The following is a 13386-nucleotide window of genomic DNA, read 5'->3' as shown; positions in this document are numbered from 1 at the left end:
TGCAAGATCCCCCTTCACGTTTTCCAGAGTTCTTGCTGTGTGCTGTCCACCTGAAGAGCCTTTGTGGTGTCCTACCTCAGCTAAATAATGACTTGGGTGTAGTTGGTGAATGTTTCTGATATTGCTTTACCTCTGTATAAACACAGTGGCTGCAACAGAAGTTGTTCTTGGCTTTGTCATTTGAAACTGCCCTTTCTGGAGAATGGTGCTGATGTTTGAATTCAGTTTGTCAGTATTCCAACTATTTCAAGCTGGAGCTGCTGTTCTGTAGGATAAAGAAACACCCAAGACATGGCATGATGATAATTCAGGCTGGTTAGGAGCATTTTGTTTTCCTTGACACATGGAAGACTCCACTGGCTCATTTTCTGTTACTGAATTTGGTTTTGGCAGTTGCATGCCAGAGTTCCTGGAGGCTTTTTCTTAACTGAACAGACTTCAAATCGAGATACTCTTGCTGATGATCAATAGAATTGTATTCTTGTAACTGTTATCTTGTCTGTAGGCCTTAGTGCTGCTGCTAAGATATGTCACACTCAATGCATTTGAAATCATTCTTGCAGTACTTCCTTCCTAATCAGCTGCACAATTCACTTGTGCTCCTCTGCTTTGCATGTCTTTTAATTTCTAGTGACAGATAAAATCGGTGCTATTTTAATACTTGGGGGTTATTTTGGCACTTCTTTGCACTCCTTGGTATTTTGCTTTTTTGTCTGTAACCTAAAACTGTGCAGTCTTTAATCATCAGTTGAACACTTCAGAATATCCTACTTCATTGCCTACCAGTCACAGTTGTTTTCTTGATGATGGTTTGATATCGGCAGCACGTGAAGCCGAGCTGCGACAGCTGCGTAAATCCAACATGGAGTTCGAGGAGAGGAATGCTGCCCTGCAGAAACACGTTGAGAGCATGCGTACAGCAGTGGAGAAACTGGAGGTGGATGTAATACAAGAGCGTAGCCGCAACACAGTGCTGCAGCAGCATTTGGAGACCTTACGGCAAGCGCTCACAACCAGCTTTGCCGGAGTCCCGCTACCAGGTAACACTTAGTTTTCCTTAGGACTCTCTGCTCAAGGTAAAATTTAATTTCTAATGTTTATGTATTTACAGAGTTTACAGCAAGTGGCCAACTGTTGTAATTCTGTGGTATTGGCTATTCCAGAGTTTTTCTTCTATTAGATTCTGGAATCATCAAATGCATACAGCGGAAGGTTTATTACTAGTGCTTAATTTCAGTGTATTTTTTTTTCTTACTACTCTTATTCTTTCATTCCTAATAAAGTCAGACATTCAGTCTTTGCTATCTTTCACTTGTTTGTTGAAAACGTTACTAGATAGAAAAGATAGGACCTACAAATTGCTTGATTTAAAAGCAGGGCTGTACCTGTCCTGTCAGGTACCAGGGAATCTGCTTAGATGCTCTGAATGCCCAACTGAAAGAGTGTTGTAATTAGCTCTGAGGCCCAAACCAAAGAAAGCCCAGCTTTGTTAGTCTGATATCCTTGGAACTACTCGCTTTGGAGTTAGGACATGCTACCTTATTGAATCTGTCACTAGAAGCGGTGCATGGCATGAGCAGCCCTCTAGCAGTTGACACGTTGCCCTTAACAGTTCTAATTTTTGGAAGTGCTTCAGTCATCCAAGCATTCAGTGGCTCATTTTGCTATGTTAACAATAGGTAGTGGAGAAACACCCACGATGGAAACCATTGACTCCTACATGAATAGGCTGCACGGCATTATTATGGCTAACCCACAGGAGAACGAGAACCTCATAGCCACAGTCCGGGATGTGGTAAACAGACTTGAACGCTAGTGACCAGGTAGGTGCCTGCTTACTCCTAGGCTGCTTTTGCTTGGCTTCTCCTCTGTACCTCTGGCATTTGTTCTGACACTGATTCTTGTGCTGATAACTGTATTGTACAGTCATATTTTTTTTTTACTCAGTGCTGTAAGAGCAGGTTAACTTAATGAAAGTCAAATGGAGCTGAAACTATTCAACAGCACTAAAGGGCTCTTAAATTCAATTCTCCAAGAGCTTTCTATAATGGCATAATTAGCTCTTTTGTCCTGTTATTCAGTGTATCTCTGTAAGGTGAATAAGGACTTTGACAGAACGCTATAAAAAAATGGGGAAATTATTATTTAAATTTTACTGATAGGGTATTAAATTTAGAAGATGAGCTTTTTGAATAAGGTAAATTTGAAGAATTCACCATTTGTTGTATCATCTGATCTGCTGATCACATCGGAATCTTATCTGCCTCAGAGGGTACAGGTGAACTGATCTCCATTGTAGACTGAAAATACACTACAACTACCAAGTTGGCAGCACCTGTAGTCAGACTCTTCTGGCTAGGAAGGTTTGTATCTTAATGAAATGCTGATGGCGCTCAGGCTTGATGTAGCATTTGCTGAGATGATTGACCATATGGTTTATGCATAGATTATTCCTGAGCTCATGATTTTTCACTTTTGCTTCTGTTCAACAGCTTAGGAAATTGTTATACGGAACAGAGTAGAAAAACAAATCAACAAAGAAAAATCAGCCTTTCTAAATTGCCATGCTTCCTTGCATTTCCCACACTTACTTCCCTCCACCCCCATGTTGTGGTCATTAGCTGCCTGCCAGGTTAAACCACACAGTTGTTTGCTCACTCTCCCCACACTTTCCCAGTGGGATGGGGAAGAGAATCAGGAAAAAAAAAAAAGTAGAATTCATGTGTTGAGATAAAACTAGTACCAAGATAAAGAAAAGGAAAATGATAATAGCTGTGACTGTATCTGTATATGAATGTATATAACAAGTGATGCACAAGCAGTTGCTCACTACCCCTGACCAGTGCCCAGCTAGCCTTTGAGCAGTGCAAGAGTGAGATGAACTCCCACCCCTTCCAAACCCCTTCTGCATGATGTCAGGTGGTACAGAACATCTCTGTGGCCAGTTTGAGTCAACTGTCCTAATTCTGTTCCCTCCCAGCTCCTTGAGCCCTTTGCTGTGAATGGCCTTGGCTCTGCACAGTGCTGCTTAGCAGCAACAATCAACACTGTTGTGTTGTCTTAGAACCAAAACATAGCATCACACCAGTCACTGGAAGAAAAGAATTCCATCCCAGCTAAAACTACGACACCCTGTAATGCACAGCACCAGACAGCCATTAGGAATTTGCCTATTTCTGTTTTACCTGCATACATACCTGGATTCTTTGTCAGATCAACTGCATGTTCAGAAATGCAATTAAAATTAGTTTAGGCCATCTGCAAATACAGAGACAGAATTTTTCATCCATTCTGATTCTGACCTTTTGTGATACTGTGTAGCACAGCTAATTACACATTCCCCATTATAGCATGCCTTAAGCTAAAAGAGCTTGTTCTTCCAGAGGGTAGCCAGATGGAAGGGACTGTAGTTCTAAGGGATGATCGAACTCCCAGCAGAATAAAGAAGTGGTTTTACTGCTGCTGTTTGTGAAGGGGAACAGCTTGTTGATCCAAGTCTGGGAATTTTGAGTCGCTTATCAACCTCCTCATATACAAAATACTGCTTTCTGACTGCATTCTAAGCTCACAAAGAGATGTAGAGGATGGGGGGAGGCTTTACAGAGGGTATAAAAGGGAAAGTAGTTTCTCATTAGTGAGTTTTTAGAAGGGTGTGCCAGATCCTGAATCAATGTTTGTCCTTTAAGCACCTTGCCAGAAGAAGTATATGTCAAGGCTACTGAATCTAGACTTAGGTTTTCATGTCATGGGGATTCTTATTTCCTAAATAATAGATGTTTTCTGGTTTCCTAAAAATGCAAGTATTTTCCTCTTGGTTAAGCTGGATTTAGCTTTGATTGGTTTGAGGAGAAAAAAATTATTGCTTTAGAATCCTTCTTCTGACTTTATAATTAAAAAGTAAAACTGCATTCCTCTTTCCCCCTCCCTGATACTTTCCCTACTTTCAGCAGCAAAACACTGAGGCAATTAAAACTGTGATTAATAATCATCTAGTTTCATTATACAAATCTGTGCATGTAACTGGTTAAGGTGGTCTACTCGCTACTTCATGGGGCTATCACACTGATGCTCACCTGGCAGTTATTTTGTGACAAAATCTTAGAAGGGAAGAGGGTTGGCCATTAGGGGTGCAAACCCAGAAGAAAAGTAGGGCTTCCACACAGGAGAGGAGAAGCTGTGAAAGATTCAGCTGCCATCTGATAGATTGTAACAGCAGACTGTCATAATTATCGCTTCGCCTATAAATTATGTTAATTCTTCTAAATGTCATCTCTATTAACCAAATGCTCTGATGGAGGTTGAGACACATTACAAATCAATTTCATGGAAAAAAATACCTTCATGATGATAGTCTTTGAAAAAAACTATGCTTTACAGAATGGAGATGGCTTTTTTTTGGTGGCTCAGGTGCTTTTCTTAGTGACTGTTTGACTATGCTGGTGACTGTTGTTGCTTTTCTGTACTACATGGTGAAGATACATTTTTTGTGCAAACAGTATATGGGAGGAGAAGAGAAAGCTTTTCTTATTCAGCACTGTTCTTTGAGTGGAAACAGGAATTGACAGTTACAAAAACAGGAGGAATTCTGGTATTGTTCTCTCTGTTGGCTTCTGTGCAGTACTTCTTAATATTGTGGTTTCAAATGCACCGTCCAAAAATAATGCCACGGTGTCCTGTTCAATCCAGAGAGCCTGTAGTCTTCTAACACTTATTTTTCTGTTTCATCTGCAGGTCTCGTGATCCGGGGATACTTGACAAAATTTCTTTGGCCAGTGTGGAATATGAAGCCATGAGGGAAAGACTAGGGGTGGGAGGCAGAACTGCAGGTTTGTCCTGGTCCCTGCCTTTGTGGTTTGTCAGTGGGACAAACAGATGCATTAAAAGGTCTTAAGAAGCCACGGATATCACCCACTAAACATTTTGGAACTGTCCTCTATGTAAACCCTTAAATGCATGCAACTTCGGTGCAATCTTCAGTTTTGTATTAATTCTGCTAGATGTGAGGGTGCATATGTTCTGTGGACTTGCTGACTATGGAGATGAAACCTCTGTGAAATGAAGTCAGCTTGTGTGTTGTAGTAATAACTTGTGCTATACTGCTTCATGTCTTCTAGTGTCTTTCAGTTTGTTTTCATGTTTATCTTGTGAAATTACCTTCCTCCATTTTAGTTTTCTTTTCATCTTTTTATCTGATCCTTTCAGTACTGGATAGCAGTGCTTGTGTTCTTCACTGCAATGGGCAGTCTTCCTTGGTGCACTGTCTTGTCCTCCCCTGCCTGTCATGTTTACATAAGCTAATCTTCAGCAGAACTCTGTTTTCTGTGTTAGCCTGCAACTTCAACAGTACGAGTTTGCTTGAGACTGGCTGCAGTTGGTATTTTGCAACTTGATTCTACCAGGAGAGGGACTTCTTCCTTTTCCTACAGCACCTGCCTTGCACACAGCAACCTGCCCTTCTGCGCAGACCCACTGTAATCTCTTGAAAACATTTGGAAGGAATGTTTTACTGCAACAGAGATCAGAGATAGTCAAGGTAGAAAGTGAAATATTAGCTTTTCACAATTGGCTGGGAAAATAGAAATCTCCATTTTAGGCTGCCACAAAACCCAGTTTGCCTTTCCTCTGATACGTTGCTTGCTCTAATTTAGTTGTCTGCTTACTTTCAAAGAGAATGATCTCACAGTGACAATAGTATTCTATATAAACGGGCAGGGGAATTCCGTTTTCTTCCACCCTTCTGAAATTGGTGCTGGAAAGCAGTGTGCCTGGAAGCAGCACGTGTATTTTTGCATGAATTATTACTGCAGAGAAGGTTATTGGCAGCTAGGCCCACATAGCAGCCCATGGTATTCTACATTATGGCACATAAGTGCTTTTTGACTTTTGTACAGGTAAAGTGCAGTCTGTGAAGCCTATATCATTCAGCATATTATGTTCCTGTGTGACCTAAACGACCTTTTATTTGCATAAGGTAGAACTTGGCACACTAGAGACTGATTTTTCTGAGCTATGGCTGCACCTCTTGTCCAAGATGGTACCTACTGTCTGCACTAACTTATGCAAATCGTTTGCTGTCCTTTGATTCCTGTCATATTTTGAATTCAGACTGTGATTATGCACCTGTTGGACATCTGTGAGCTTAATGGTAATGATGGAAATGTGCTTTCTTTCACGTGACAATCTTGCTCCTCCTTCAGAAATCTTCCAGGTTTTCTGTGTTATGAATTACAGATTGCTTTTGTTACTTGAGTGCATTGCAGTTGGGATTACTTTCATGTATGTATAAGGCAAATATTTGAAGATTAAACAGCAGTTTCTTTTTTCCCACACGACGTACAGAGACTTCATGCTTGCCTGAATCTCCAGGTCACCATCTTGTAAGTCAGGTCTCTGCTTTCTCATGGACTTCCTGCTGTAGCCAAGCAGCAAGGACTTTCGTGTATATTCAAGTCTTCCTTTATGGAGGAAACTCCTTTCTCTTGTCTTCAAGCTCACTATCAAGACTGCATAAAAAAGAGCCTCGATTTGCTGAATTGACCTCCATTCTTTTCTGTAATGTGGATGAGATCAACTGATGTTGACATGAAATTTTTAGTGGACTTTATGACAAATGTTGTATGGGGAAGAAATCCTATGGATCGATGTCTTCAGAAGACACTCATACCTTCCTCTCCCGTGCATGTCTGTATTTGTAGCAGTAGTGATGTTCTGCTTGGATTTAATTGTGGCCAAAATGGACTGCATAGCAAAAAGTTGATTCATGAAATTCTAAAGTTATCTGTGGCATCTGGCCTGATATGTCCCATAAAGACTCCAGAAATTGTTCTGTAGTGTGATAGAAGGATGCACTTCCAGCCCATGACATCACATTCCATAAATAAGGTATGGGTGGCTGCAGGCTGCCCTGCTTACATAAGTTCAGTACAACCATCAGTTTGTGGCACACTGCTAATACATCATTCTGTTGAGCAGCATGTAAGCATTCCAAGATGGGAGATTGAAGATTAGATTTTTTACTGGAGGTTGACAAACCTTTTGATTTTCCCCCCAGGAAGGAGAGGCAGTGTTATACCCATCTGTGGAAAAAGTAATTTCTTGCTTACCACTGATACGCCAATTAATGTTTTGTCTCATTAAAATGCTTCTTATTTACCCCCATCAACCCTATAAAAATGGATTTTGTCTTTCTAGTGTTTCTGAGTATCACTTCAGTTTACATTTTTCAGTGTTTGCTGATGTGGAAAACAAATGAAAGTGTTGGTGTCAAGGACAGGAGCAGGATAAAATGTTTTCATCACTTGAAGAAATGTTAAAAGAAATATGTGAAAACAGAATTAAATTACTTGGATTAATGTATTTGGAATTGTTGAGATGCCAATTTTTTCTGTAAAATGCTTTTGTAATTAAACTTTTGGAGTCCTATTGTTTTTAAGAAGTTGATGTGCTTGTTTGACACTTGCCTCATTAAAATTCATTCTGATTCAATTTTAACTGCTTTTCTGTGAAAGAACTATTAGGATTGCTTTTTTGTGTGTGAGAAACTGTTGGCTCTGAATCTTTGAGAGGAAGTAATGTTAGAGATGTTCCTTCCCTCTTCCCAAATGTATCCCCCTCTGAAACAACGAAAGGAGCTGGTTGTAGTGATGGGAACTTTGGTGATTGTGTACAAATAAACATCAGGGTACTTCCTGTCAGCTTTGGCCCCCAACTTGAGCGACTTAACGACTGTCATCCCTTTTTTGACATCCTTGTCCTCCTTTGACCTCCCTAATTTTTCACCACTGGATTTGTTTTCTCTTCCTTTGAGAACCTTCTGCATCATACAAGTCGCCTCCCAGATGATTTTCTTTTCCCCTGCTGGATTTTGTCATAGAGCCAAGCTGTAGCCTTGTGCAAACAATTGTGAGAACAGCCCTGAGTGCACATCCTTGTGGGAGGAGTTCAGATGATTTCTGCCTGCACTGCTGCACCTTCTGAGGTTGCAGTAGTGTAAGCAATCACATCTTTGTGCTGCTTCTGTGGTCACATCATGTTATTTCTACTGACCAATGAACGCCTGGTATGTCTGCATGCCAGCATGCTTGATTTGAGTGAAACTTCTGCTTTGTTAGAACTGACAAACAGCATATTTAGGTTGACTTTTTTGGAGACGTTGGAAAACAAAAATTCTGAAATTATAAACAGCAAAAACTGAAAAAAGATCTGGTTCCTTTCTAAGCTTTGCTGCTGTATATGGCATTGGGAGCAGATGGTAGCCAATCGTGCTCTATTTATGACAAGATGGTCCTCATATAGCCTTAATTTAAGACAAGACAACATTCCTACTGTTCTTCTTCTGTTTGTAATTCCTCTTTACTCTGCTGTCTTTCAAGTGACTCGTAGTTAATAATCATGTAAGGGAAGTGATGTGGATTTGAGAGTTTTGAGTTCTTTTAAGAGGAAAAAATAACTCCCTTTTCCTGCTAATGATGGATTTTGAGGTTGAAGTGAGTTGGTTGCTTGTTTTGGTTGGGTGGGTGATTTGGGGTGGGTTTTTTGTTTTTGTTTTTCAGATGCTCCAGTTTAGTTGCATCCTTCAGACCCATCCTTCACTTCTCCCACAGGGAATTCTGCTCATTAACAAGAAATAGTTTTTGCTTGTTCTTCCTCATTGCTTCTATGATTGATGTTTTTTTAGTGTTTACAATGTCTTGGTTATATGCAAGATCTGTCATCCTAATTGCAATATCAGTGGACTCTGTACTGTACCATTTTGGTGTGTGATAATCTATCCACAGCCATTGTGCAATGCAAGGACCAATGTTTCTAAATCCAACGTTTGGGTTATAATAATAAACCTACCATTCTTATGCCGTGGGTTTTTGATTTTTATCATTTGATGGGTAGGTGCTGATGGTTCGTGTGTCTGAAGATAAGAAACTGGCATTTGGGAGATTTGGACAAGTGAAGGCTTGAAGTTTATGGCTAGCTGAGTAGCTGGCCTCTTACTGCTGTGAACTGATATATGGGGACCAGTACAGTGCAAGTTTTTGAATGTATGCCAGGATTGTGAACAACTGTACCAAAGTAATGACAAGCTAATACAGCTAGTATGTTTTTAAACTCATTTTTGGATGGAAGCAGGAAGGAAAGGTGACTGTACAAATCAAACTAGATATATAAAACCATGTAGCTTCAAACTCTAACCTGCAACTGAGTGAAAAAAAGTATGATTCTGATGGCTTCTGTCACTGAACTATGGCTAGTTTGCAGTCTTTGTTTCAAAGCTGTGCTGGGAGAGATATGGGCTGAATATTCTGTCATTTTTCAGCTTGGACTTACGTTTCGCCCTGGTATAAAGACAAATGCAACACGGGTTTATCATGTTTGAGTCTGTTTGTAGCTACAGGACAGCATCAAGCAACTCTAGCTGTAAAAATCAGCATTCAGTTTAGGCTATGTAAACTTCATTTGCATGTGTATCATATAAAGTTAAACTTCATGCTAAAATGTAGTAATTTCGGTTAATTACTTAATGAAGTGGTGAAGTAATATTCATGGAGAAGTGGAGGAACACTGTAGAAGGGACTGTTTTTTCTAGTTGAGTAGGGCTTTAGGTCGTGATCCTGAAGTCTTAGGCATGAGGTCAACCTTCTACTTGTGCTCAGTTCCACTGAGTTGACTGGGCTTACCCTCCTGAAAACAATGACTCCAAATTGCTTGGTGCGTCATTGTTATAGACTGGAACAGAAAGAAAATTAAAAGCCTCTCAAAATTTCTGTAAAGAAATATTCAATGAGAAGAAGTCTAAAAAAATACTGAAAATAGTGTAAATTCAGTAATAGAATTTGAAGTTGTACATCACTAACCAGGTATGTTATTGTATTTAGAATCTTCTTTCATAGAATCACAAAATCCTAGAACAGCCCGGGTTGAAAAGGACCACAGTGCTCATCCATTTCCAACCCCATGCTGTGTGCAGGTCGCCAACCAGCAGCCCAGGCTGCCCAGAGCCACATCCAGCCTGGCCTTGAATGCCTGCAGGGATGGAGCACCTTCATCTCCTTCATGCTGTGTCTTTATATCCTGGTTTGTCATCAGACATGTAAGTGTATGTAGATAATTCGCTGCTATCAGAAACTGTTCCACATAGCAAAACTTCTGCCCTAGCTTGTGTATTCTTGGGGGACAGAACATAAATAGTACAGAGGTTTATGAATAGACCTGCTGGAGGTGACAGCCATTCCAGTGGTAGCATGGGACAAATTATTCTTGTAACAGCAGTTGTTTTAGAGATAATGAAAAAACAAGGCTCTCTGAGAAGTGTGGCTGGCTGTATGTTTTCTCCAATTTGCATGGCAGGTTGCTGCCAACAAAAGAATCTGCCATTGGATTTTCTTAACCCATGTAGAAAGCATTTATTAAAGAGTTGAGAACTCTGTGATTTAATAAACAGGAAACCTCGATTCTCCTGCTGATACATGGAAAAGATTCCAGCTGATCACAAGCAGTACAATATAAGCTGTAGGAAAAGGAAGTAAAAGCAATCATAAAGGACATAAGCATGGTGCTCTTCCAGGCTTACTAACGAGCGTATGTTTAATTTGAATGTCATAAGAGCAAATATTTTAATGGTTTGTTAGAATTCCTTCCCAGTGTGCATATTTGGTTAGGTCTGGTAAAAGAACTGTTACTGATTTTTTTATTTATATTAAATACTTACATACAATGAGCTCTGCCTGCCAGAATTCTTGTTTGCTACATATTGGTTTGACTTCCTTGAGCTGAGTAGAAGAATTTGACATGCGTAAGCCGAATGGCTGGCTGTCTGGGAATTGGTAAGAGGTATAGTTTTCAGTCTGGAGTAACAGTACCATGGGATTCCTCTATCTCATATGGGCAGTTTTAGTTTTATTAAATCTGCTCTAGTGTTAGTCACTAAAAAGAATTCCCTCATCTAATTTGCTTGAAATAATATTGCTTAAACCCAGGACGCTTGCAGAGAAATCCCAAGCTGAAATTCTAGGCCTATAAACATACCGTTTCAACCCCTCACCTTTCAAAATGAATGTTAACAACTGTATTAGTGTTGTAAGGCTTCTCAGAGGAAGTTTCTTTTTTTCCTGTATGGCACTTCAAATTCCTGCCTTGGTTGTTTTTGTTTCTTCAGTACTAGAGAATGAGAGGTAAACATAGTTTGGACTGGGACAAGAGGTGCAGGAAGTGTATCAGAAAGTGCAAGCCCAGCAGGATGGCTGAGTCCTGGGGAGTGAAAACCTCCAGAAAATTCATCTGATGCCTTTCCCAGAAAGAACTGGGTCTTTTTTTTATCATTAGTGCTGCATGTGCTCTGAAACAGCTGATTTGCTTATCTCTAAGTATCAATAATGGGAAAATTGTGGGAATGTCAAAAGTTTTTAGTTATTTTACAACTCTTCTATGGAAATGTTCTACTGAGGAGCATCTGCTCACATAGATGAAATGTAGCTGCATGCATGTGGGTTTCAAACATGTGCTATGAACTCAACTAACAGGAGGAAAGGGTATCATATGTCTTCACAAAGAGTGAGTAGGAATTCTCTTCCACCTCACGCCCTTAACAATCTGTTGCTGTTAAAGAGGTCTCTGTAGGATAAGTGGGCATAAGAGGATAAAATAATATAATTTGTGTTCATTCTTGAGGTCGTTTACCTACTGCAGTGCAGAAATGGTTCAGTCTTTAGCCTTGGTAAGTTTGGATTTGGACATGCAGATTCCATGCATTCTTGAAGTGGTTTTGAAAGAAAAAGGTAGGAAATGTGAAATTTCATTTATCTGGAAATGCACGTTTACCACATGTCTGAAAGAGCATCCACATAAGGAAAAGAACCCATTTCCTACTGGGGGAAGCAGTGCCCTCTAATGATAATTCTCGGTATCTTAAAATGAGTGAAAAAAACGGCTTACGGAATCCAAAGCCAGAGGGCTTCAGTATGTCAATTCCCTGGTTTTGTTCTGGACGAATGGTAGTTTCTTTAACTGTTTGTTTGTTTGTTGTATGGGGTTACATAGTCCTTTTCCTACTATGCTTTGAGGGCTGGTCAGGGGAGCATTCACGTGTGACAAGGAAATGCTGGTATGGCAAATAAAATGTTACAGGTCTTTGAAATTGTCATTCTTACAGCAAGGAAGGATTGTGATAAAGGTTTCCAGTTGGCTAAAGCTGATGTTGTGTGTTGGCTGATATGTTAAATATGCACACTTGAGTCCTCTTGCTCCCTAACCAGCAGGAGCTGTGAATACATAAATCCATGTACTGGAAGCTTTGCAACTGCTGATATTTACATAGTTTTGTCTCTGTAGAGCTGGCTTTTGTTGGGGGAGCCTGCAGTGGCCTCATGCTTGAAGAGCACTGCCAGAACTCAGGAGATAGAGCATATACAACATGGTGATAGCTGCTTCATGAAGATCTAACTGCAGCTAAGAACACCTGTGCACTTGTGAGCTTCACTGGCTCATCAAAGTAGTAGAAAACTACCCAAACTTTTTCTTGCTGAATGCTTTCTGATTTTTCATGAATTACATGAGCTCATTTAGAGGTCCGACAAGCACTGGAGTTCACACAAGAGAAGAAAGAACGATTCAGGAATTCCTGGGTGATATCTTGCTTTCACTTAGTTGTGAAATTGTACACTGAAATAATGCAGGAGCACAACTGTAGGGAACCATCTCCTTTTTAAAATCTGAAGTTGTCATTAAGTGTATGACTATGTAAGTCAATCCAACTCCTGATTTCTGTGCTGGTGCTCTTATCTGTATGTTTTCTTCTCCTTTCTTTGTGTTGAACTGTTCCCACTTAGAATGAGTTAAAACTGACTAAGCTTTTTCCATGAACATCTCTAGAGAACTACTGAATTTGGAAGGGACCCACAACTACTGTAGTCAAGAAAACATTTAGAAAAGGCAAGACTATGGAAATAAACATTTTAAATTATCTTGTGTTCTGTGAAATGAAGCAACCAACCCAACAACAGTGCTGTACTCTCTGGTGCCAGTTTAGAAGCTGAGCTGAGATACTGACAAAATGAACAGAAGGTATGAAATCAAAATTGCTTTGGGGCATGGGTGGATGGGTTTGGAAGCAAGATCATGTTACTGATAAGAGGAAACAACAAATTCCTGGCTTTCTCCATTGGGGTTCTTTCTGCGTGTTCAAATGTAGGAAGAATGTTTATAGCAGAATGTTGTTCTGATTAAGCATAATTCAAAGAATGTAAACTTTCTTACCTTGTAGAAATTTTTCTTAATGGAATTCACTCCCATGCAATTCAGTTTTTGCCTCTTCCCTTGCTTCAGTAGAATTAGTGTATATTATTCATTGGCTAGTTTGTATAGGGGTAGCTCAATGTGGGTACATCCCTATCCTGA

The 13386-nt window shown here is 40.0% G+C and overlaps 1 protein-coding gene across 4 annotated transcripts in view; it reads left to right on the top strand.

The window, feature by feature from the left end:
* The window catches only part of HMG20A (high mobility group 20A), a 37341-nt gene extending 29850 nt beyond the window's left edge, over positions 1 to 7491 (top strand). For all 4 annotated transcript variants that reach the window (XM_085233910.1, XM_085233909.1, XM_085233908.1 and 1 more), the window contains 3 exons: positions 825 to 1040; positions 1680 to 1823; positions 4732 to 7491. In XM_085233910.1, the coding sequence (XP_085090036.1) occupies positions 825 to 1040; positions 1680 to 1816 (353 nt within the window). In that variant the 3' untranslated portion in view covers positions 1817 to 1823; positions 4732 to 7491. The remainder of the gene's footprint in view (positions 1 to 824; positions 1041 to 1679; positions 1824 to 4731) is intronic.
* Positions 7492 to 13386: the final 5895 nt, after the last annotated feature.

This window comes from Meleagris gallopavo, chromosome 12, assembly GCF_905368555.1.
Source record: "Meleagris gallopavo chromosome 12, MGAL_WU_HG_1.1, whole genome shotgun sequence".
NCBI classification, from domain to species: Eukaryota; Metazoa; Chordata; class Aves; order Galliformes; family Phasianidae; genus Meleagris; species Meleagris gallopavo.
Note: the sequence above shows the minus strand (reverse complement) of the source record. Positions and strands in the feature narration are given on the sequence as shown.